The 25,102-nt window shown below is 44.7% G+C and overlaps 1 protein-coding gene across 2 annotated transcripts in view; it reads right to left on the bottom strand.

The window, feature by feature from the left end:
• MKLN1 (muskelin 1) overlaps positions 1 to 25,102 on the bottom strand; it is a 95,891-nt gene that overhangs the window by 20,283 nt on the left and 50,506 nt on the right. For both annotated transcript variants that reach the window (XM_079992465.1, XM_079992466.1), the window contains 5 exons: positions 22,558 to 22,670; positions 11,510 to 11,722; positions 10,578 to 10,799; positions 9,507 to 9,636; positions 64 to 211 (listed from right to left, as the gene is read on the bottom strand). In XM_079992465.1, the coding sequence (XP_079848591.1) occupies positions 64 to 211; positions 9,507 to 9,636; positions 10,578 to 10,799; positions 11,510 to 11,722; positions 22,558 to 22,670 (826 nt within the window). The remainder of the gene's footprint in view (positions 1 to 63; positions 212 to 9,506; positions 9,637 to 10,577; positions 10,800 to 11,509; positions 11,723 to 22,557; positions 22,671 to 25,102) is intronic.

Here is a 25,102-nt window from a genome sequence, read left to right on the forward strand (position 1 = left end):
ATCAAATCCAAACTCTTCTTCTTCTTCCAGGAGGAGGGCGGAGGGGAATCTTCTGCCACTCACCAGCTGTTCCGTACAATGTCATAAATCCAGAAGGAATTCCGAACATTCTCTTCCCTTTTCTCCTTGTCTTTGCTAAGTCCAGACAACACATGGATTTCGTTCAGTTCCGGGTCGATGGTAGCTCTTTGGGTGAAGCCGGTCATTGGGACTGTCGGTTGCAGGGAGAGAAGAGCAAAGCAACACAGTCAGTGTACGGCGGTAGCTGCTGGCGGCGTCTTGCTAAGCATGGCTATTTGAACTGCAGAAAATGAACCACTAGATGGCAGGAAAATCACAGGACCTGAAGAGACCCAAAGAAGCTACTCCAAATTTCTTGCCCTAGTACAGAATCGATAAACCCTCCAGATCCAGCCACAAAACCTTTTGCAACCCAGCCAGCTGTGCCTTCATGTATGCTAAAGTTTGCGAATGTAATTTCTTTTAGGACTAATTTTACTGCATCTGCTCTTTTTAAATTTATCCTTATCAAAGTCAATTGGTGTGAGATAGGGTGCTAAATGGAGCTTGGAACGACGGATGGCATTGCTTTAAACTTCACAGCAAAGCTTTAAAAAGTTCAGAAACAATCCAGGAATGCAATTCTTATTCCAAAATCAATATGCATCCCAAAGGCACAGGTATGGACTTTTTGCACATCCTTTCCTTTGCACCAGACGCCGACTGCATGAAGATTTCCTATTTTATCAAGAGTCATTTCTTCCCTCCCTCCACCCCCCCCCCAAACAACACAATCTCTTCCATCCCCACCGTCAGATCTACTCCTCCTGGAATGGAAATTGACTGGAACCACACAATTTCATGGCTCGGTTAATCTACAGGACCCTTATGTCTCAGTGAACAGGAAAGCGGAGGGCAGAATGTTTTGGGTGAAATGGGAAACTACAGTTGATTAGGGACTTCCACATCACATCCAGGCCTGCCAGAAAGGGGGAAGGAAGTGGCCACACATGCCGGCACAAGGCTCACATGTAAGCTGAGACGCGGTCATCAGAACGTGGCCATTGGCCTTAGAAATTTTGGCCTCGCTAGCATGCTGTTCACTGTACTATTCCACCCCCCCCCCCCCAAAAAAAAAAACCCGATCTGAACAGGTATTCAAAAGGAAAGGTCCCTCTTGCAATAATTCTCATAAAAACCACAAAAGAGGCATACCAAAGCTGCCCCCACCTCCGCTTCCGCTTTCCCCGCAGAGGATTACTGGAGGTTTCTCTTTAATTCCCATAAAAGCATAATCAAATAATTGGCCGCTCCCGTTGTTTGTTGGGCAAGTCCCTGCTCCTGTTTCCCTGGGCAACCAGGCTTTCAGCAGGCATGTGTGACCAACACGTGATCTCTGTGTGCTGGTTCTGTTTTTCTCTCCCCTTCCTTCTGGATCAGCTTACAGGCATTGTTTGGGGTGAGGTGCGAGGTGGGGGCCGGAGGAGAAACGCCCAGGAGAAAGTACCTGGCTATCCGAGGCACGTTGCTCAGAAAAGACACGGCTTGCAGACGCCGCCAAATCACACAACTTAACACTTTGAAAGCCACCTGCAAGAAGGCAATTTTGTGCGCAGGGGGCCCCTTCCCAAGGAGTGAAAATTCGGTCTGCGGATAATCCAGGTTTACGGCCGTTTCCATGCAAAGGAGCACAGCGTGCAAGCAGCCGAGCTCTGCCGCTTGCTGCTGTTTTTCCTCCTCTTAAAAGCAGGGGAAACATTGCGCCGTGACTAAGCAGTTCTAGACGATGCTCGGCTCCCCCACAAAACAAGAGAAAGCAGCACATGGCTCGTCGGAGGGAGAGAACAACCCTCATCCAAACCCATCTGCCTTCCATTTGGTTCAAATTCGCTACCTCATTAGCACGGCAGTGGAAAACAGGGTTATCCCCCTGAGCTTTTTGGGATCCAAGAAAAGCATTAAAAAACTGGCATGGCCCAAGGCCGGCGTCCGAAACAAGGGATGCGTCCGGATGCTGCAAAGAAAGGGGCTTTAAGCTGTTTTCAACTTTTGGCATGTTGCATTTATCCCTGGTTTAAGACCGAACTAGAAGGGTCAGTAAAAGACCTCTGACTAGACCATAGTTGTAAATGTTTCCCTCTTTTTAAGGGAAATTCCCTAATTCCGAATAGGATTCCTCGCAAGAAAAGGGAAAAGTTGACAGCTATGAACTAGACCTCCCAGGGTTTTCAAGGGTGTTAAAAACAGCAGCCATGGGATGCGGTGCAATTCAATCAAGGCCGAACTAGAGATGCAGACTGGATAGGAAAATCTTCTTTTCAGTAAAGGATGTTTTTAACGGTTCTCGGCCTTCACACATTGGGCTTTTCCCCTGAATCTGACCATTAGTTCCATCTAGCTTAGTTCTGCTTACACTGACTGGCAGCAAGTCCCCGGGGTTTCAGATGAGGGTCTCTCCCAGCCGTAGCTAGAGATGCTGGGGGTTGAACCCGGGCCCTCTGAATGAATGGGAGCTATAGCCAATCCGTACCACTGGGCTACGGCTGCCCTGAAAAAAGGTAGCTTCATCCTTTTCTGAAAACCATCAAAAGTAGTGGCGACCGTCAACACATTGTGGAAGCTAATTCTGTAACTCCAGTGTTATGTGAAGGCTTCCTTTTGTCCGTCAAGGATTTCCAGCTAACCAATTTCATTCGGTGACCCTGGGATTTTAGTGTTATGGGAGGGAAAAGGGGGGGAGGGAGTCTGTCCACTTCCTCTGCCCCATGCGCAGTTTTATCAAAACAAGTTTTACCGAGCCAAGCAGCCAGCAAATAGCCGGATGGCAAAAGCAAACACAGCCAGTTACACACAGCATGTTGGGTGGGAGTTAAACTTTGCCTCGAGAAACGGAGCTCAGAGTTCACAGGAGGACTTTAGGAAGTTGTTTATAGAGAGTGTGACAAAGTGGAATATGACGCATGGGCCATGTGGGCTGAGGCATATCAAAACAGCACAATGGATGGGCATTCCTTCTTGCTTTTAAATGGACACCTCCTCTTTGCAGGACAATCAATCTCTTGCCAGAGACAGGAAAGGGGGCCCTCCCACACACTGCAGCATCTCAGATTAAATGTTAATGTAAATGAGGCGGGGGTTTTTCCCTTTAGCAAAAGCACACTTTGAATTTTAAAAACAAAGAAGGATCACATTTAAAAAATTCCAGAAGAGTAGCCCTAAGGAATAAAAACCAATCTGTAACAGCAGGCGAATTAAAGAGCATTATTTGCAAAGAATAACAGCTTAGGAATCAGTCCAGACGTGATTTCAAAATGCACCCACTGCTATGAAATCCCTGTCCCAAGTGGGCATCTGAACAGATTCCCAGAGGAAGGGTAGCCCCAGTCACCTTGGAATAACAGCATGATCTACTTGTGTATCTATCTATCTATCTATCTATCTATCTATAATTTTTATTGAAGGTTTTCTTGGTTTATTCTAGGCCCAGGGCTTCATTTTAATTACCCCACATGCAGACCATAAGCAAGCTCATTTCTTGCACCAACATTTTAAAAAGCTACTACTCCCTGCATGCGTCCCTCTGCACATGCCAATACCGAGTATCTATTTGGTATTAATGTTTTATTGAAAAGTTTTCAATTATAAAGAAATAAGTAATACAGTGGACCCTCGGGTTACGTACATCTCTGGATAAGTAATCTTCAGGTTGTGAAAGAGGCAAACGCGGAAGTATTTCTCTATCGCGCCGCGCACGTGCACAGAAGCAGCACCTCTGGTTACGGAATCCGTATCCAGAGGGTCCACTGTACAAAGAAGAAAATAAAGATAAAAAGGCACAAAAATGTGTGGAGAACAAAAAAATATGTATACAAAAAATACCCTAACCAATGCATTCTTTTATAAGTTTGATATTATTTATCTAATGCACATGTAAATATTAATAGCCTACTACATTTTGTTTAAACTCATTCAAAATATTGTCATATTTATCCAAAGAAATCCATCTGTAAGAAATCCATCTGTAAGTCTCAGCTACCATTAGAGCGTGTAGAATCAATTTACGTTGTCCAGTTGTTACCTTCCAATACTGCATATCTAAAGGAAGAGCAGGGAGAGCTCACCACTACTGTACACATGGAGGCTAAATCAGGTCAGGAGCAGGTGGTGGAAACAGGGAAGGCCATCGCTTCCGTTAGGGTAGACAAGCAACGGCACTTAGCACTCTCGGGAAGCTGCCTTATGCAGAACTAAGTTGCCAAAACTTTGGCCAATAGCATGATAGAAGAGGCCACGTTCACAGCAACGTCACATCAACGAACTCCAACGGGTCACCCTGCAGGAGTTTGATGGGCAGCCCGGTGTACCAGAACAGAAAGTACTTCACAGCAATTAAGCTGGCTGGGCTGCAAGCTGGTGCAGCAGAGAAGGAAGATGTGAGCCAAGATCTTCTGTCTTTCAGGGATTTAGTCAACTTTACCGACCCTCCTCTCTCTCAAAAAAAAGCATTTGCAACTAATTCAACTGAGAGGCTACGATGGTGTACCCCGCCAGTTCACACACACCTACATTTGTGAGTTTTAATGGGGATTCTTTTGCAACAGCAAAAGGGTAAGCATGCATGCCTTGCACCAACTGTTGTTAAACAGTCCTATTTGGGAATACTCTAGCCAGGGTCGCTGTCAAGACATAGGGGCCGCTGCCCTAACAAAGGACACTGAAACAGGAGCATCACTGCTGCATGAAGTTAAAAGCTCTGCCTCATTAAAGCAGAGAGAAACAGCAAGCGTTTTACAAACTGGGCTTGGGTCCGTTATAGCCCATCGTCTGCCTCGTCAGATAAGTCTATCGGGCTATTAAACAAGATTTGTGGGTCACTAGGGAGACGCGAGTGGCGCTGTGGTCTAAACCACAGAGCCTAGGGCTTGCCGATCAGAAGGTTGGCGGTTCGAATCCCCGCGACGGGGTGAGCTCCCGTTGCTCGGTCCCTGCTCCTGCCAACTTAGCAGTTCGAAAGCACATCAAAATGCAAGTAGATAAATAGGTACCACTCTGGCGGGAAGGTAAACGGTGTTTCCGTGTGCTGCTCTGGTTCGCCAGAAGCGGCTTAGTCATGCTGGCCACATGAACCGGAAGCTGTACGCCGGCTCCCTCGGCCAATAAAGCGAGATGAGCGCCACAACCCCAGAATCGGCCACAACTGGGCCTAACAGTCAGGGGTCCCTTTACCTTTTAGGGGGTGCAAGCTCTTCCACAAAGGTGTTACAGCAAGGTATACCAGACAGAAGCTCTTGGCAGCTGCTGTTCAGCTGCTCAGGGGCCTGGATCTGGACACTGTCTTAAAACCAGAGCTCATGGTTTTGCATTAGGGTGCCCCTGATGTCATAGGCTGGCCCAATGTACTGCAGCCTTAAGACTGCAGCCTTTAAGTGATCAATTAGATCTTTTGATGTAAAACTTTTTTAAAAAAATGAACTGAGCAACCAATTAGGTTTCAAATGTTTTGTTTTTCAATTTAAATAATTACCCAAAAGGGGGGGGGACCCCAGCCAATGACAGGCACAATCTTAGGAGTGGAGGGAAGGTCAAACACCTCCCAAGGCATTTACCTTCAACTGGTGGATCAGGGCTCACTTACTGGGTCACATCCTGACGTATCATAGGTCAGAAGAGCAGCACAAATCCCATACAAATATATGGTAAAAAAAATATTAAGAAATGGGTCCTAAACAACAACAACAACAATTTATTATTTATACCCCACCCATCTGGCTGGGTTTCCCCAGCCACTCTGCATGCATGGGCTAAAGGTGGGTCTTCGATTTGAAAACTACTTTCCTACGGTTTCTTTTACAATATATATGTTAGGGGTAATGTGAGAAGTTCATGCGCATATCAAAGAACATAGAAAGCATGCTTTTTCTTAAAGACCGTTTTACTCTAGACTCAAATGTATGCAGATTTAATCCATTACTTCAAAACTCATCTGATTAATCCATTAAGATTTCTTTAATTGGATTACTGGCAGCTACTGAAATTTTAGGGCGCCATCTTTACAGCAAATAAAGGGATCCCCCAGGCACAAAAGTACAGAAGTTTATGTTGTGTGTGCAGAACTCTCCTCTCGTTTTTTTCCTTCTTCTCAATTTGCATGGCATGACTATGCAAAACTTGGCCTCTTAACTGAAGCTATCCACGCTATCATGCATTCCGCCAAAGCTGGAGAGAACCAAAAATGCTCTCAAGTCCAGCTTTTATACATGAAACAGCACTGCCAGAAAGGAGAGAGGAGCAACATAAAAATGGCACCTACTTCCTGAACAAGTCTGGGTCACAGCTGCTTCCCTCATTAAGATGCTGTCGAGCCAGCTATTTTCCTGGCTTACCCGTTAAAATTACTAGGTATGTTCCCACCCACAGTCTTATTGCTGGCAACCAAAGGGGAAAAGGTAGGGGGATGAACGTTCAGCACTGTGCAGTAAGTGCTGAGCACACGGACTTAAATCTAGAGCCTCCCTGTTCTCCAATCAGTAGGCGAAAGCTTAAATAACTGGGTTTGGGGCAGGTGCCTACAATAATCATACAGCCAATTTGCAGGGCATTGAACTCATCGTACATTTAACAACAGAAAGTTGATAGATAATGCTGGCTGCATGATAATATTCTAGGTTCCAGTCCCAACTATGAACCAAAACAAATCATGTTGTTCTTGAAAAGGAGCCACAGTTGTGAAATGGCAGCTTTATTTTTTATTTTATTTATAAAGCTGTTAAGTTGTTGTGAAACCAAAAAGCCTTATCCATGAAAATTAGAAACTCGGGACACTGGGGCAGGTTACAGCAACAGATAAAACGAACAGTAAGGAAACAAAAGAAAACAAGTCTGGATGCCAAAGGAGCCAGTCTGGAATTTTGATGTGCCAGACATGCTTTTGTATCTTCTTTATGTGCCCTAACCAGATGATGTCCCTCTGCAACCCTTGGGAAATTGGAGGTACTTGGTTGCAATGTTTAAAAAACTGAGAAATCTGTGAATGTTTACACAGCAAGCATTGCTAGACATACATGTGTGGGGAGGTGCATGCAAGTGTGCATGAGCTCAGACAACAATTATGAGTTATAATTAGGATAACTGTAGGAGTGTCAATCTAGGGGAGAGGATGGGAAGAGGGACCTCTGCTTGTGTTTAAAATCACTGAAAACTGAGCCCCTCTAACGAAAGCAACTTGTCGTCAGCATTTGCAGTTTTGACTATAATGGGCTTTTGTTCTTCCTTGTTGGGAGGCTAATTCTAATGTTTCCCTTCACAAACAAGGGAAATGTTCAGAGCTGTTTATTTACTTTCTTAGACACACGAGGACGGTAAAACTGGCATTCTATTCATTCATGATTTCTAAACGAGTCACTCGATAACAAAGTCTGCTATTCAAAGTAAGCAGGACAGATTTCTCTTTAAAAAAATGGCAGAGGCTAATTATGTTGTTCTCTTTTGTCTAACTGGAACATGCAATTAATGTATCTGGCCAGGAGAACATGGCTGAACGTGCTTAGCCATAAGACGGGATCTGTTTTCAACGGAAAGTGAACTCATCACAGGTGTTTGCTAAAAACAAGAAGCCACATGCTGTCGTACCAAAAGGAGGTGCGATTTCAAGAGATGGGGCCATGGCACTCATTCCTGGTGGTGTGGTAGGGAAGGCAGGCTTCAAGAGTTAAGCTGGCCACCTGACATCACCCACCCTAAGTCACACTTTTCTTTTGGGAATCTGACAGCCCTCTGCCCCTTATTTCAGCAACAATCATCACTATGGTCCAGTGAGAGACCATTCACGCATCTGCCACCTAAAGACCTGGAAACGATGCCTTATGAGGAACGGCTAAGGGAGCTGGGCATGTTTAGCCTGGAGAAGAGGAGGTTAAGGGGTGATATGATAGCCATGTTCAAATATATAAAAGGATGTCACATAGAGGAGGGAGAAAGGTTGTTTTCTGCTGCTCCAGAGAAGCAGACACGGAGCAATGGTTCCAAACTACAAGAAAGAAGATTCCACCTAAACATTAGGAAGAACTTCCTGACAGTAAGAGCTGTTCGACAGTGGAATTTGCTGCCAAGGAGTGTGGTGGAGTCTCCTTCTTTGGAGGTCTTTAAGCAGAGGCTTGACAACCATATGTCAGGAGTGCTCTGATGGTGTTTCCTGCTTGGCAGGGGGTTGGACTCGATGGCCCTTGTGGTCTCTTCCCACTCTATGATTCTATGATTCTATGACCAGCACAACTCTTTGTGATCTAACAGGGGCTCGGGAAAGACAGCAGTGTTGTTTGCAGCCCTGCTCATTTATATACATAATTCTCTACTTGGTAAAGCTAGTTATCAAAATACAACTTTGGAATAATTCTCATTTCACCCCCTCTTTCCCTCTCTCTGGATCAACAACTGCACCATGTATGATGATGAAAACTGTTACTTTTCTAGGAATGGAGGCTGGACTACGTGTTCTCGTTCTGCCCGTCCAGCGCCGAGGGCCTTCTGGCGGCTCCCTCATTGCGAGAAGCCAAGTTACAGGGAACCAGGCAGAGGGCCTTCTCGGTAGTGGCGCCCGTCCTGTGGAACACCCTCCCACCAGATGTCAAAGAGAAAAACAACTACCAAACTTTTAGAAGACATCTGAAAGCAGCCCTGTTTAGGGAAGCTTTTAATGTTTAATTTTGTTGTTGTTGTTTAGTCGTTTAGTTGTGTCCGACTCTTCGTGACCCCATGGCCTAGAGCACGCCAGGCACTCCTGTCTTCCACTGCCTCCCGCAGTTTGGTCAAACTCATGCTGGTAGCTTCGAGAACACTGTCCAACCATCTTAATGTTTAATAGCTTATTGTATTTTAGTGCTCTGTTGGAAGCCGCCCAGAGTAGCTGGGGAAACCCAGCCAGATGGGCGGGGTACAAATAATAAATTATTATTATTATTATTATTATTATTATTATTATTATTATTATTATTCTCTTCAATTGCACGAAAGCCATTAATATGTGCAGTTTCGAAAATGCAAAAAACTGCCACGGCGTGAGGAAGAAGTGGGGGCTCAGAAGGATTAGGGATGTGGAACACATGGGGGGGGGTTAATCCTTTCCTCATTCTGCAACTCCGGCAAAAATCCACACCAAACCAAAGCTACCCTCAGTAGAGAAGTTTCCATTGGCTCCACACACCACAGTCCTGATCCTACAAAGGGACTTCGCATAAGGTATTTAACATGTCATTTGCTTTTGTGCGATGAACACATTGGAAGATCTGACCCCACAAGTATCTTAAGACAGCAACATGAGGTGCTATTGAATAGGGGGAGGGCTGCCAATTCTGTGTTGCAACCCTGAGAGTATCACCAAACTGCCTCTGAAACAATGCTAGGTATCTCTGGCTGTGCAAACGAGCCGTTGAAGTATCGCATCATACGGCGTCCACCTTCCTACCATTAGCACGGACAGGAATTCAAACATATGTAGCGAAGCCGCTCACCCATCCCTGAATCTTTCTTGGTTCCATCCGAGATGATATCCACGTGATCGCTGTCTACATCATAACTGAAGAAATCGTTCAGGTATGTTTTCGACCTCTGGCCACCAAACACGTACAGGCAACGATTTTTCTGAAGGAAAGAAAAAGTGGCATTTGAGTGACCAGGAGGAAACTTGTGAGCACACGGCTTGCAGTTCAGATGCCAATGCAGCGCCCCTCAGCTGCTCTCAAGCCAAACCTCTCTGGAAACTTAGTGGGAACCACTCAAAAATGGACCCCGTGGTTAAGTTATTTTTGCCCTTTAACTGTATAATTGATTTATTACTTTGTTGATTAAATTTAGGAATTTATTACAAAGCGGTACACTTTAATAATACATACCATATATGATAACAATAGACTAACATAATTTAGGCAGAGGGGGAGAAAAATGAGAACTTTAAATGTCACTATTACAGTCTGCTGCATCCCTGTTCACAGAATCTTGCCAGACGTTCAGCTGCTAAAACAGCAAACTGGTCCAATTTTAAAGTTATGTATTTATGCTAACTTGTAAGGTTACGGCCAACCTGCTATTCTGGCCGAACGTTAAGAAGGGCTTAGCAGCTGCTTTCTGGGAGCTTAGAAAAGGGAGCAAAACACTACAGAACGGACCTCAAAAGGATTATGCAGGCAAAAGTGTGTGTAACAGGGATTGCTACACTACCTTGATGTTAACTCAAAGATTCCGTAGATGAAATTAAAATCCTAACATTATCCCCAGCTGCTCAATGTATTTTTGAGTTAAGAGAAAAGAGAGATACCTTTCAACAAGCAAAAGCTGGCACTTATTCAGAAGAAAAAGCAACCCTTCAAACTTTCTCTCATTTCCTATTACAATAGAATACCAGATCCACAGCAATTTGGAAATAAGCCAACATTCCCTTTGTTCATAATACTGGAGATTAAAAATTGACCCTCTGTTGGTTTATCAACTGTGAGCCCTGCCTTTGCACTCGTTTTCAAGTGCTGCAATGCAACTGAGGCTAAGGGGTGATGGAATAGTGCCTGGGGCTTAGTGCTAGTTCTTACTGAATGGAACAACATGCAGTGCCCTATTCTGGACTGGATGTCTTCAGGGCCAGCATTACAGGAATCCTCTCGCAGGAGTTTCCACGTCCGGCACCGGCAGTCGAAGGCGAAGAGGCCACTGAATTGTGGCTCACTGGCTCGGCTGTCGTCCACGCTCCCGTTGCACGTCAAAATCCTTCCTCCGAAGGTGTAGATCATGTGCTTCTCTGAATCCATGCACATCTGCAAGGAGAGGCAGCATGCTTAAAAACTGCTTAACGGCACACTTTTCTATAACGAATGCAATGTCAAACCAATGTTTAGAAATATCAAGTAGTGCTCGTTGAGGCTGCTGACTTGGTGCTCTGAAGTTGGCCCAGGAATAACTGGATTCAGAAGGCCCTCTTTTCTTCAAAAAGCCACAACTGGGCAGACAGCGTAGCACAGTGAACAGAGAAGAGAGCCTTTAGGAATCAGAATACAGTGGTACTTCGGGTTACAGACGCTTCAGGTTACATATGCTTCAGGTTACAGACTCCGCTAACCCAGAAATAGTACCTCAGGTTAAGAACTTTGCTTCAGGATGAGAACAGAAATTGTGCGGCAGCAGCAGGAGGCCCCATTAGCTAAAGTGGTGCTTCAGGTTAAGAAGAGTTTCAGGTTAAGAACGGACCTCCGGAACGAATTAAGTACTTAACCCGAGGTACCACTGTACTGAAGACACCAAATCTCCATTCAAACTTCTAATGGGGCCAATTAAGTAAAACAGCCTTGCTGAACAGTAGCTACAGCCTCTGTTCCATTCAGCCCCCAGTCCCAACAACCTACTTCAACAAACCCCTAACTGAAATTACGTTTCCTTCCCATCCTCTGTCTGTGTTGGTTTCCTGACTGTAATCCCCTTGGGGCAAGGGTCTCCCCCCCCCACTTCATGGTTTGTAACACCTGCAGACCTGATGGTCAAACACGAGCTTGGGGCCTCCGTCTGCAGCAGTGTCCTCGCTGAGCAACATCCACGTGTTTGTGTCGATGTCGTAGCGATAGAAGTCGCTTTTCAGAGACTTGCTGTTCCTCACGGAGGAATCCAGGTAACGGCCCAGCGTGTAGATCTGCCTCCGCTGGATGTCGATGCACATCTTGTGGCAGGACCTGGCGCTGGGGCCATTCTACGGAGCAGAGAAAAGACAGAAAGCTAGTCACGCCTCACAGCCAACATGGCCTAGGGGTGTTAGAAACTCACGTATATAAGCTAATTGCCAGATGGAACCTTAAACCTGGGTTACGGTTGCCACAATGGAATGCCTAGGGGTCTTTCTAGCAGTGAGATTTGCTGCTGCTACTGCTGCTGTTGTTGTTAATTTCATTTCTATACCACTTTCAGTGTTCGAAACTCCCATTGTTCTACACGCATTTTGCAACAGGGAATTTCATTAGCGCGAGCGGTTTCTGAGCAGTTTCTTCGCTCCTAGCTTTCAAATCTCGGTTTCTAACACTGACCGCTTTATATTTTAGAGGGGGGAAATCTCAAGGCAATTAAAACATCAAATCCAGAATAAAACAAATTCAAGCTTAAAGGGAAATATTTCAGATCCTTTCCTAAGTGTCATTTTGCTTTCCCCATATTTATTTTACCTACTTAATTTCTAATACTGGGTTAGACTGGACTAGACTAGACTCACTTTTCTCAGTCCGACTAACATTACAGGGTTCCTGCAGCTGAGGAAACAAGGAGAACATTTCCAGAATGCCACCATTTCTTCCCCAAGGAAAATGTTCATGCTTTTATGCCCACCTGTATTCCACCATTTTATTTAGAGTGAAGAAAATAACTCCCCCGAGTTGCTCCTTGTTATACCATGCAAGAGTGGATACCAGTAAGTCAAGTTATGCAGGGAATTTAAAAGCTGTGGCATTCAGCCAAAATTTACAGGAATAAAACTGCTTTGGGGACAGTGGCCTTTGACAAGACGTAAGCTCCTGAGTCTGGGACGCGGGTGGCGCTGTGGGTTAAACCACAGGTCCTAGGACTTGCCGATCAGCAGGTCGGCTGTTCGAATCCCCGTGAGGGGGTGAGCTCCCGTTTCTCGGTCCCTGCTCCTGCCAACCTAGCAGTTCGAAAGCACGTCAAAAGTGCAAGTAGATAAATAGGTATCACTCCGGCGGAAAGGTAAACAGCGTTTCTGTGCACTGCTCTGGTTCGCCAGAAGCGGCTTAGTCATGCTGGCCACATGACCCGGAAGCTGTATGCCGGCTCCCTTGGCCAATAAAGCGAGATGAGCGCACAACCCCAGAGTCGGTCACGACTGGACCTAATGGTGAGGGGTACCTTTAAGCTCCTGAGTCACTAAAATCTGATACGGAACATGGGAAGGTTCACTAGGAGCGGGAAGACAAATCCGTAAGATGACGTTCTCCTTAGACACACTTGCCCTCAGTATCCATACCAAATTTTACAGGAAGCATGCCGACCTTTGTAGCTCACAGTTAAATTTTAAAAGCCTACTTCAACCCAAGCAGCTCTATCACACCTTTTGTCCAAGTAGCTTACGGCAGTGTGCATGGTACTTTAAAAAAAGAAAAGAAAGAAAACCACAACAACAACCCTGAGATGTGAGCTAGGTCGAAAGAAAATGTGGTCATCCAATGAGCAAGATGGCGAAGTTGGTGTTTGAGCCTCGTCAGAAAATCCAATCTGCTTTCCCACCACTCTGAAAACAACTGGCCATTTTATTGACCGTCGTAAGAGGGAAGAGTCTGAATTTTGCAGGGTATACGGCTGCATGAAGCTTCCTTACACAGGGCCAGCTGTTTTTGGACTACAACTCCCATCATCCTTAGCTAGCGGGGCCAGTGGTCAGGGATGAAGAAATTGTAGTCCCAAAACAGCAGGGAAACCCTGCTTTAGAGCAAAATGAACTGATTTGAGCCATCATCTACATGTGTGCCCCTCAAACATCTGGAAGGCTGTAATATTGCCTCTTAATTATCTCTTCTCCAGGCTAAACAGTCTCAACTCCTTCAACCTTTTGCTCACATGAAATCTGCCTCCACGGCCCTCTTCATTTCTGTTGCCCTTCTCCGGTTTTTCAATATCCTCTTTACAGCTATGAAAACCTTTAAAATCCAACAAGCATGGCAACTTAACAAAAGTAATCTAGTAACTCAGCAGCCCAACTTCTCTATGGCCCTTCTCACAACAAAGCTATAAGAAGGTGATCAACCAGGGTCTAGACTGTACCAACTCACACGGGGGGGGGGGGGAGTCACTCACTTGTTTGAATGCTCCTCTCATATAACAACATTCACTCTCACAGTCCAGTTTTCAATGTGAAGTGATGACTTTTCACACCTAGCCTGGGAAGCTGGGGCCCTGACTGACTCCAGCTACAAAAGCTAACTCTTGGGCTGGGGTATTGCTTATGGGTTTTTCTTGCTGCTGTTGATATTAATTTTTTGTATCTTTACTTTTACATATTACGGTTGATGCTGAACTTGTTCAATATTCTTTACTTTTTGATGTGTTTTATTTATTGTTTATGACTGATTTTGTTGTAAAATCATAGAATTGTAGAGTTGGAAGGGATTACGTAAAATGATGGTGATGATGAATTAAAATCTGGATGTGCCAAGCCTCCTATATGCAATGATGTATTTCCTTTTCAATGCATTTGATAACGCAAGCCTCCATGGACAGTCTTTTATGAGTACAGACCACACATTGGTTTATCACTTTGCACATTACTATGTGAGAACTGGGGTGACATCGGTCACAATGCAAGCACAGCATGTGGAATTTTAACGCTTTCACTCATCTTCTAAAAGCCTCATCAGAACGAGCCTGGAAAACCTCCCCCAGAAAGGAAATTCTACAAGAAACAGCCAAGCCTTTGCTCCAAGGCAGCCAAGTTAACGCAGTGCATAACTACTTATGAAGTGTTAGGATTGCCTTTCCACAAAAGCCAAGAGTAGAAGCCAATTCCAACGCAACTTTTCCCCTTCCATGGAAGTGCACTGGGTTGATGGAAGAACGTAACATAGAACACCCTGCTGACCTTTCCTTGCAAAATCCAATTGATTATTCATTCCTTCCTGGGAACCACTCCAAAGCCTTCCCATGGGAATGTTTTGGCAGGCCTAGCCCTAGAAACATCTATTCATAACTACAGCAATATACTTCTTTTAGGCTTGAGGCTGAAAGAATGAGTGAGCTAAAATCTTAGTCAGAAAAAGGAGCTTTGAAATTTCATATAGCATGAGCTAAAAGAGAACAAGCAACTAAGGACGCTATTCTAGACAATGTCAACCTGACTGAGAATAGCAATACGGGCTGTTTCTAGTTAATTCCCTGATTTGAAACCAAAATCCCCAAATGCAAGAGCGAGCGGACGGACCACGTTTTCAAGAGTCACGTATCCTGTGCCCAAACACAATATTTTGGTCCAGGCTGTTCTATGAACAAGTCCCTGCCAATGCAAACAAGTGGGTTTTGCTGTGACCAAAGGTCCTTTCTCCAGTTATAATTCAAAACACAGAAGAACAAGATCAAAAGCGAGGCAGTTCCTAGCATGCCAAAATGCCTTGTTTACCTTCGCCTATTTAAGAAGAAAGTAAATGTAGTAAATGGTATGGTGTGTGTTTATGATAGACTTAAGCCCTGCTTCGAGAAGGGAAAGCTTGAATTCATGTCCCTGCGGACTTCACAACACATCACCCTCCAAACCACTTGCATGAATAAGAAAGGAACTGAACTTTGGGAGGCAGAATACTGGCCTTCTCGATTTTGGAATCAAGCTTTCAAATGAAATGTTTGGTCTTAAGGAGCTTTGCCTGCGAAGGAGTTGAGGAGGAAAGGCTCTTAAGAACGCTGATCTCGTAACATGCTGCAGGATGCTACATGCCCGGGCTGCTGAGAGATCTTGGTAGCGCTTTTCACAAGAAAGGAACAGGAAGTCTGGAACAGAGACTGCATTCGACTGCAAATACTTTGGCTCCACTCAGAACACTTGAGAACTGCCGGATACAAAGGAGTGAAGGGGAAATGGAGAAAATGGGAGTGACCATAACAAGGCATTTCTCTATCTCCAGTGCTATTCGGGACTCTCCCCACCCCCCTCTGAAAATGTAGGACAGAGAGCTAGTATACTAGGAAAGTCCCCAACTCAAATTAACTTCAGTCACTAGGAAGCTCACAGGCGAGGCTTGTTCTGCAGATGCCAACTACGTTTTAGTGCTACATCCAAACGTAGCGTTTTTCAACGCCATTTAAAGTCTGTGACGACACACTGCAAATCATTTTGATGTCTGATATTCATATGAGTTCTTCGTGACAGTTTCTATTTTGAAATGAAATAGTATTAAAGCAAAGCAGTGCCAATTTAGGGGTCGGTTTACGTGCAGCATTGAAAACAATGGACTGTTTATGGTCAACTGCATAGGTGGTTTCATCCGATTCAGGAGGATTCTTCTCAAGTCCACAAGAGTGGCACCTGGGGACATTGTGGTGTAAAATAAGCACAGCCAAATGTTTGCTTTGCTGTGTGGAGACATGCCTGGGAGCTGCAGCCAACTCCAAATAAAAGAACAGGCGGCAAAAAACAAGCAGTTGTCAAATGGCAGAATGCATGCTTTCTTCATAGGGGGCAAGTATATTGTGTTATGCTGGTCTTATTTACAGATAACAATTCTGTCCGGAACAAGCTTAAAAGGTGCAGCAGAACACAGAACGGTCCATGTGCAGGCGACAGCTCTGAAATCTCAGAATTCAATTCTTTGGAGAATGATTGCTGTTCTTTATTCATATCCCCTCCTCATTTTAGAATGTAGCTCTCACAGAAAGAAAACACAGAGCGAACACAAACATAGTGCAAAATTGGATTTTGAAGAATTTAAATTACCCCTTGGGACCAATCTAATGTTAGGCATAGTCAGAGCAGACCCACTTACATCAATGGACTTGACAATGGGTCTTCTCTGATGTATTTGGATCTCATCCATAATCTTTAAAAATAAGTAGTTTCAGACAGACTATCACAATGTTACTGTACGATATTGTCTCATTTGTATTTATTTAACGTTACTGCACTTTATACTATATTCTTAATTCTTCAGCAAAATCTAAAAGGCCACCAGTTTATGGGTAGAAACCAAATCATAGACAGAGAAATTAAAGTATACCTTGCCGACAGAGGTCCGTATAGTTAAAGCTATGGTTTTCCCAGTAGTGATGTATGGAAGTGAGAGCTGGACCATAAAGAAGGCTGATCGCCGAAGAATTGATGCTTTTGAATTATGGTGCTGGAGGAGACTCTTGAGAGTCCCATGGACTGCAAGAAGATCAAACCTCTCCATTCTATCAGCCCTGAGTGCTCACTGGAAGGACAGATCCTGAAGCTGAGGCTCCAATACTTTGGCCATCTCATGAAAAGAGAAGACTCCCTGGAAAAGACTCTGATGTTGGGAAAGATGGAGGGCACAAGGAGAAGGGGACGATAGAGGATGAGATGGTTGGATAGTGTTCTCAAAGCTATCAGCATGAGATTGACCAAACTGCGGGAGGCAGTGGAAGACAGGAGTACCTGGCGTGCTCTGCTCCATGGGGTCACGAAGAGTCGGACACGACTAAACAACAACAAAATAAGAAATATCCCCCACAACTCCCTCTTTTAATTAAAATTTAAGCCCTAACCATGAACTGGTTCTGAAAGTTTTTATTTACTGCTTCCATTTTGTTCTGCGTTCCAGAAGTATTCGACTCTGCTTAAAATATTTATTTCCATTCTTTCTGAAGCAAGACTATCTTCGAGATCAGCATCTTTAAAGTCCGTCCCCTTAAGCTCCTTTGGCAGACCAAATAGTCAGAAGACCCAAGAAACAAGTCTGTGCTGTGTTCCCTTCCCCCCGCCCCCACATAGAATTCTGACATGCAATCAAAATGCAGTCATAAAAAAGGCTGTTACCACTGATGGCAAGCAACAAATGTATTGTAAAGTCCAACTATTTGCACAGCTAGTTGTTTATTAGTTTGTCAGTCATTTCCACCTCCTCTGATTATTCCGTGGGGGACCCAGTCCACAAAATATTAATGGCACAGCGACTCCTACTAAAACAGGACAAGAGATAAAACCCAACGCACAAAACAGTTAAACTCATTTGTTTATTTTGCTGCTTCTATTAAATGCTAATGAACAATTTATGACTTATTTATTGTTTAAATGCTTTTTATTGGTGTTTCATTTAATACAAACAAACAAAATACAATTTATGTTTTAGCAAGGGAAGAGCACTGGGACCAGACAACTCAAACCCAAAGCGGGGCCACTGCTTCATGCTCCAAGTGCTCTCAGCACAGTTTGTCCTAGGGCTGATTTGAGGTTTTATGCCTATCAATGCAAAAAGGAAGTCCTTCCACCATTTCTCAGACAGACCACCAACATGGCATGAAAAATCGCATGACAGCCAAAAGGAGCAAATCGTTCTTGGAACATCACCATGAATTGCAGCTGAGGAATAACCACAAAAGATGTGTCCCATAGTTCCAAGAGATGACAAGCGTAACTTGATTGACAGATTGCCCAACTGCCTAAACTGATGCTGCCACCAAGAAATCTGAAATATTTTTCAGGCTTTCGGCTGGCGTTGCCTCATTTTTAGAATTAAACTCAGGGTGATGATTTTATTCCCTGCACCTATTTGAAGAGTCCAAGCTGCTGTGCTGCATTAAATTTCCTGGGTGACATTCAACATCAAGATATGTGGGTAAGTCACCCTAGATGCTACAGAGAGGGAGGGAAGAATGAAACATACAGTTGCTGACTTTTTGGCACTGCATTTAATATAATATGTAAACCTGGCCCAAGTCCCTTTATAAAAATCACACATGATTACAATGCTGCCATTTCAGTCTGTAATCTTATTTTTGACTAGTAAACCCATCTCCTCCTCTTGGAAAGCTTACATAATAATTGTGCATGGGTGTAGAAGCTTTACTTTCATACATTTGGCTATATCAGCTTTCTTCAACCTTGGGTTCCCAGGTATTGTTGGACTCCAACTCCCATTATCCGTGACCACTGTCTCATCTGGCTGGAGATGAGTGGTTGGAATCCAACAATATCTGGACCCAAGGTTAAAAAACTGTGAACTATACTGTGACCTCTTTACGCTGGATCACCTTGTTACACAATGTCTGGATTCCAGCTAGCTTTAGGACTAGCAAGCTCCTTTGGAGACTGATCGACCGAGAAGTCTAGGCCACCAGAGGCTTCTATTGCATGAAAGACATTACCAGCAGGATACTATGGCATCAACCTTTCCCGTGTCCTTGCAAAAACAAACATGTGCTTCTGCATCGTAAGCCGTCACCAGACAACAATTTTTATCCTCCTCCAACATTCCAGCAGCCATGCTCTCACTTTTCTATCCTCAGGGCAGGATAAACGCAGAACCAAAGACCCAAATGTTCAAACAAGACCTTAGGGACACCAAACAGCTGCAATGAGGAAAGATTAAGCTCATCTCAAGATGGTTGGGAGAAAAGGGTTCTAAGCCAAGGCTTCTTCCAAGTGTTATGTTTTCTGGGGTGAGCATTCAAAAATTAAGTTCTTCTTCAATGGTGTTTTGAAGTGGCGCAATCCCAAGAGGATGGTACCACACCCCTCGGCCCACTTCAGTCAGCTCTGACAAAAGCGAAGAAATGCAAAATAGATCACGGTAGGATTCAGCAATGGGTCCCCACGGCTTCTTTTTCAACCATTCTGTTACAATGGACTGACTCCCTTGGCAATCTTGGCTTATTTTTTTGAGAGCAAAAAATTAGGCAAGTTTATAACGGAGCCACTACCAAACTGAAGGCTATAGGCACACCACCATTCAAACACACACCTTCTCCATTTGGTCCCAACCTTGCCCGATCACCTGCATATACTAGGAAGATGCAGCTGAAAGCTTTCACATCACCCGACAACACCATGGTGGCAGTTCAAAGGGCAGCTGAAAGTGTTCCTAAGGCATTGAGGGAGATGCATGTGAACAAGTCCTCCGTCAAGAGACTTGGCCTGAAGTCATCCGCTAAATTTCATGGCTGATCAGCGATCAAGTCTAGGTTTCTCCACATGCGGACTCAACAGGCTTGCAATATAAGCCCTGTTCTACCCCAAGTTCTCTCACCTGTTTGGTAAAATAGGATGGACTGACTGTTGTCCCTGAACTTCCTTTGGTCCCTTTGTTTAAAGCGCTTTACACTACCGCCTGCTTTGCATCTATAGCCATGCACAGCCATCTCACGGTGGTGGATGTTAACCATAAACAAATGAAAAATGTTCTTCCGTGCTCTGGGTTCAGTTTTCAGGTTTCTGGTCCCAGTGTCAGTTCTTTTAAGGTGCACGTGTCATTTCGCTGTTCATGTTTCATTGTATGTGAAGCCTATCACCAGGATAGAATCCCACCCCCTCCTGGGATCTCAAAAGTCCCCAATTATTACGATGCTTGCTCCTTCCTCATGCTGCCACACCCTGTTAGCTCCTCCCAGCTCTGGGACATCGCATAGTTTGAAAGGCATAGGTATCTGCCATCTTAGTTGACATGCTATCTTAGGAAGATCATCCTCATTTCCTATACAAATATGCATGCTCTCTCCAACCCTGTCCACAGAACAGCCCAGGCCACCAACTCAGGCTGCTGCAAATCTTGCAAGATCTTAACCAAATATAGGGAAATAAGCTTGCATGAGCACCCTCAAGATTAGCTACAATTTGGCCTCAGTTGTTTCTTTACAGTAATGGGCACATAACCCAAGTCAGGCCATCTAAACTCTGGTCAAATGTACCTTCTTCTCTTCTTCCCAGCCCCATGCTTCGATCCTGCAGGCAAGCTGGCGCAAGAAGCCAAGATCAAGGTGATGCAGAGCAGGGGTTTCAACATATTTTCTCACTAAGGGCGTTACAAATCTGGAGACTCCAAGAGAATAACTTATTCTAAAGCTTTCTGGTAACCTGTAGTTGCCTGCCAAAGAAAATCCCCATTCACAGTCTTTAAAGTGGCAATTAATAGCCTGTTCCTACTGAGAAGTAAGTCTAACTAAGCTCACTGGAGTCTACCCCACAAATAACTGAACAAGATTGCAGCCGAAGCCTCACATGCAATACCAGCGCTGAGGTTCAGGATTTGAATAAACATGTTATAATTCAAAAGCAAAACATTTTTTTTCTTAGAATCCATTTGATATTCTCAACAACTCAGTACAACAGATTGTTCCTTTTAGTGGCTTGTTTATGAACAAGCTGCCCTTCCTATCGCAAGAACATTGGAAGCATCTCCCTTGTTGAGCTTATTTATCCCGTTCCAACCGTGACCTTTGCAGTTGGCCTCGAGATTTTTGTCACAGTCCAGAAGCGTGAGTTTCCTGGCCCAGAAGCACACCGGCTGCTCTTAGAAGGGCGTTTGCTCCTCATCTGCAAGAGGAGAGCTACACCATACCCTCCTTCAAAATAGTAAAATACTGGCTTACGCAGCAGATTTAACACACACAGCATACACTTAGATCTCCTCCTTAACTATGATCAGGAGGCCTCCTTCCATTTGCAGAAGGAATGGGGATCCAGCAGAGCATACAAGGGAGTAGGTGGCACGCAAGAGGGCTGCCCAACAGTGTTCGAAATTAGCCAGGCGCCAGGTGCATTTTGCACCTAGCTATCAGCCATTTGTGACCAAGTGAGGATGCAAGGGTGACAGGATTGTGCCTGACATCTCCACCATCTGGGGAATCATTCGATCTGCACTGTTTTCACATGCTACTACCCCATCAGTTGTATTTTATCTGCACAATCGGAATGAATTTCTAGAAGCAAAACGCTTTTTCTGTGCAGCCTGAGCAGGAGCAGTCACCGTTAAGAAAAAGAGGGTGAAATAGGCTGATGGACATGTGGATCAAGTGGCTTTTCTTCTTTAGGTTCTCAAAGCTCTCAACCTAGCTCAAGGTTGTCATCTGAACTAGCCAGATCAGTCAGTCCATTGCCTGAAAAGTAAGACTTTGGAGTCATCTTGCCCCAAAATGGCAACAAGACATTCTGTTTCGGAGACTGCAACCTTAGTTTAAGGAGTCATTTGGCACCTAGCTTATATATCTGAGTTTCTAACACTGTGGACCGACCCTCCAGGGGTATAAGGACAAGGGGAAATTGATCAAAGTCTTCCCCTATGCCTTCCACTGGTAGATACATCCCATGAGCAGAACCCTGCTCCTGAGATGCTCCCACTAGTGGAAGCTTGGTTAGGAACTAATCCTTAGCATTTACATGCTGCCTTCAAGTGTCCAACATATTCTGCCTACATTTTTTTGTGCCATTTCTGCAACCATCCTGGAAGGCAGGCCAGTATTGTACCCCCGATACAGAAGCCCGAGGCTGAGAGAGTTGTGCAAGGCCACCTTTGGACTGCCTGGAGGAGAATTAAGCCAAGGACTCCCTGATTCACTCCTCACTCTCTCTTAGCCATTCTGCTGCACCAGTTCAGTCCCTGGGAGAGGGGAGAGGAGAAGAGAAAAGTCTTCCAAGTTTTACTCAAGTAAAACCCATTTAAAAACCATCCAACTTCCAGATACTCGTCTCTTCCCAAAGTTTCATTTAGTTAAGTGCTTCTTCTGCATGTATATTTGGAGACATCCAGTAGTAGCTTTCGGTACTGATGTCTCCCATCAGCTCCAAACTCTTCATTAATTTTTTTTTATCATTCTGTTCTGCCAAAGCATCTTGTTTATTTCTCGGCAATGGAACGGCCAAACTTTTCCATCAACTATTATGAAAGGCATTTGAAATCCAAAAAGGGTCATGACTTCATATTCTCTTAGAACAAGCACGGAGGGGATGGGAATGTTAAGTTTCCGACATCACTGCTGGCTCAAGGCTGAGCTACAATCAGGGTGTTTTTAAGAATTGTGTTGCCTTGGCAAACACCAGGCTCTGGTCACATGGCGCTCTGGTCACATAAGAAAATGCTTGAAACTTGCCTCTTTTTCAGTATCCCTTGATATACACGCCCACTGGTTCTCCTTGACGCTGTAGGCCCAGAAGTCAGCCAGGTCCTGAGTCCCGTCCCAGCCGCCAAACAAATATACTGTTTCTAATCAAAATTTCAGGAAAAAAAGGCATTAGTTTGTGAACAAAACAGATTGAAGCATGAGATCATCGTTAGAATGTTTGCTTGCAACATCTATAAACACTTTCCAAATTTCAGGGTGGCACTCAACCAAGTTTAAATCAGTGGAGGCCTGCTGAAATTAATGGACCTAATTTAGTCATGTTCCTTAATTTCAACGGGTCGACTCCAAGGAAAACTTGCCTGAGTATCACTTCCTTCGGAATATGATAACTTATGCATTAGGAAGCTGGTGGCAAACACTTAATGTAAAAAGCTAGCTGTATTCTAATGGGGCTTGGTCAAGACGTTCCTGGTGGGCTGTGTCCCTAACCATTTGGAGGTTTTAGAAGCATGTAGGCTTTGACACTATCTATATGAAAAGGATCTGGTTTTGTGCTAAGAGAGGCACTGAGTAGCTCTAACGGACCAAAGAGAGGTGGGAGTAAACAATGCTGTCCAATCAGATAAAAAAGAAAGGATTGATGGACACTCAAGTGAACCTGTTACACACCTAGGATTCAAGCAGGGTAAGTGCACAGAGGCCCTTAGAGATATCCTGACCTCTTACGTTCCTTCACAAAGAGCAAAGAGAAGCTGCAATTTCTGAGTTAAGTCTATACTTTAGTGAATGGAGGGAGTTCATCTCAGTCATAAGACAATTACATTATAGGTTGGCAAGTGGCAGCACCTGGGCCAGTTCTGCCTACACGCCCTCCCAAGACATCCAAACATTTATCCCCTTCCTATACTTCCTAAGCAGTGTGGAAAGAAAGGACTCTGAGAGGAGAAAGGTGAGCAAGTGGGGAGGTGGGGACCTTTTGTAGCCCAAGGGCCACATTCCTTTCTAGGCAGCCACTGGAGGTCCAGATGCTGCATGTGGGCATAGCCAGAAGCAAAAGTGGATGGAGCAACAAATGCAAATTTTGTATTTGCTGTAGGGTCTTTTCTTTACAGACATACACACATACCTTTCTATCTTCCAACCAGACAAGCAGGAAGCATTATCAGAGTTATAGGTGAAAACAATTGGGGTACAAAGTAGGGTTGGAGTATGGCCAGGGCAGACATCCAAGGGGCAGATACAGAAGCGCGAAGGGCTGCACTTGGCCCTGTAAAATACCAGCTATCCAGAAGTGGTGGGCGAATTAGTCAGTGGTTACTTGGCACCTGGTCGCACATTTCCTCCAGTTCCCAAACCTTTATCCTAAGTGTGGCTCAGCTTTACACCTATCAGAGAAGGAAACCACTTTGGAAAGAGCGATGGAGCGGAATCACAACCACAGATAAACCCGGTGGACCTCAGGAGGAAGAGGAGTAGGGAGATCGTGATGGCGGCTGGAGGAGCTATTGTGCCAAGGGAATTTCTACCGCAAGCTGCTCCCCAGTGTCTTTATGCTTTCTCCAGCCAGAGCACTACTGCTTTTTTCCCTACTGCTAGAGAATGAAAAACGCTACACAAGGGCTGCCCAAGTCACAGGTTAAGAGCCTCCCAACTACCGCAAAACAGGTGAAAGAGGTCAGAGAAGAAGAATAGAATTGTCAACTTTTCCCTTTTCTCATGAGGAATCCTATTCAGAATAAGGCAATTTCCCTTAAAAAATGGGAAACGTTGACAGCTATGTTGTAGAGTCGGAAGGGATCCCGAGGGTCACCTAGTCCAACGCCCTGCAATGTAAAGAAAAAGAAATCCTGCTCCATTTTTTTAAATTTATTTTAAGTTAGCATCTTTTGGCAACTGCAATGCAGCTGGCACAGAATATAGCATTTAGACCAGCTGCTGGCTGGGGCTGATGGGAATTGTAGTCTAAAACACTGGAGGGCAGCAGAACACCTGCCTCCCACAAATGATCTTCTCAAGCAACGCGCAGACACAGGAGAGAAAGTGCTGGGTGTTTCCTGGGCTCTCTTCTCAGTTCACGTAGGGTGATGGCAGGCCTCAGAGCCTTCTGTCTTAGCAGACAGGCCGGTGTGAAAAGTGTTCCCTAAAGACATTTGGGGCAAAATGAGTGCTTTGTCGGGGTAGGTGCTTAAGCCGACCCGAATGATCCCATGCCAAAACTACTTGTTGAAATAAAATATTAACATATTAATTCAAAGACATCTGGGCAGCTTTCCACCCGACAGCAACAACGCATCTGTTTTAGAAAGGGATTTTAAAAGGAGGAGGAGGATAGGAATTATTGACCCCTGTCTAGTGGCTGCCACTGGCACCATCGCCAGGAGGTTACCTTGGGTCATTAACTTTAATTACCCTTCCTTTCTGGGCACAGGGCAGCCAATGTTCCTTCAAAAAGCAAGTCCTTTTGTGTGCCTAAGTTCTCACAGCTCACAAAACCCACATTTGCCACAATGGCCCGATTGATAACTGAGGAAAAAACACAGAGATTTGGCACGCGGTGCATATCCTACTGGAC

Source organism: Podarcis cretensis, assembly GCF_951804945.1.
Source record: "Podarcis cretensis genome assembly, chromosome: 10".
In the NCBI taxonomy this organism is placed as follows: Eukaryota; Metazoa; Chordata; class Lepidosauria; order Squamata; family Lacertidae; genus Podarcis; species Podarcis cretensis.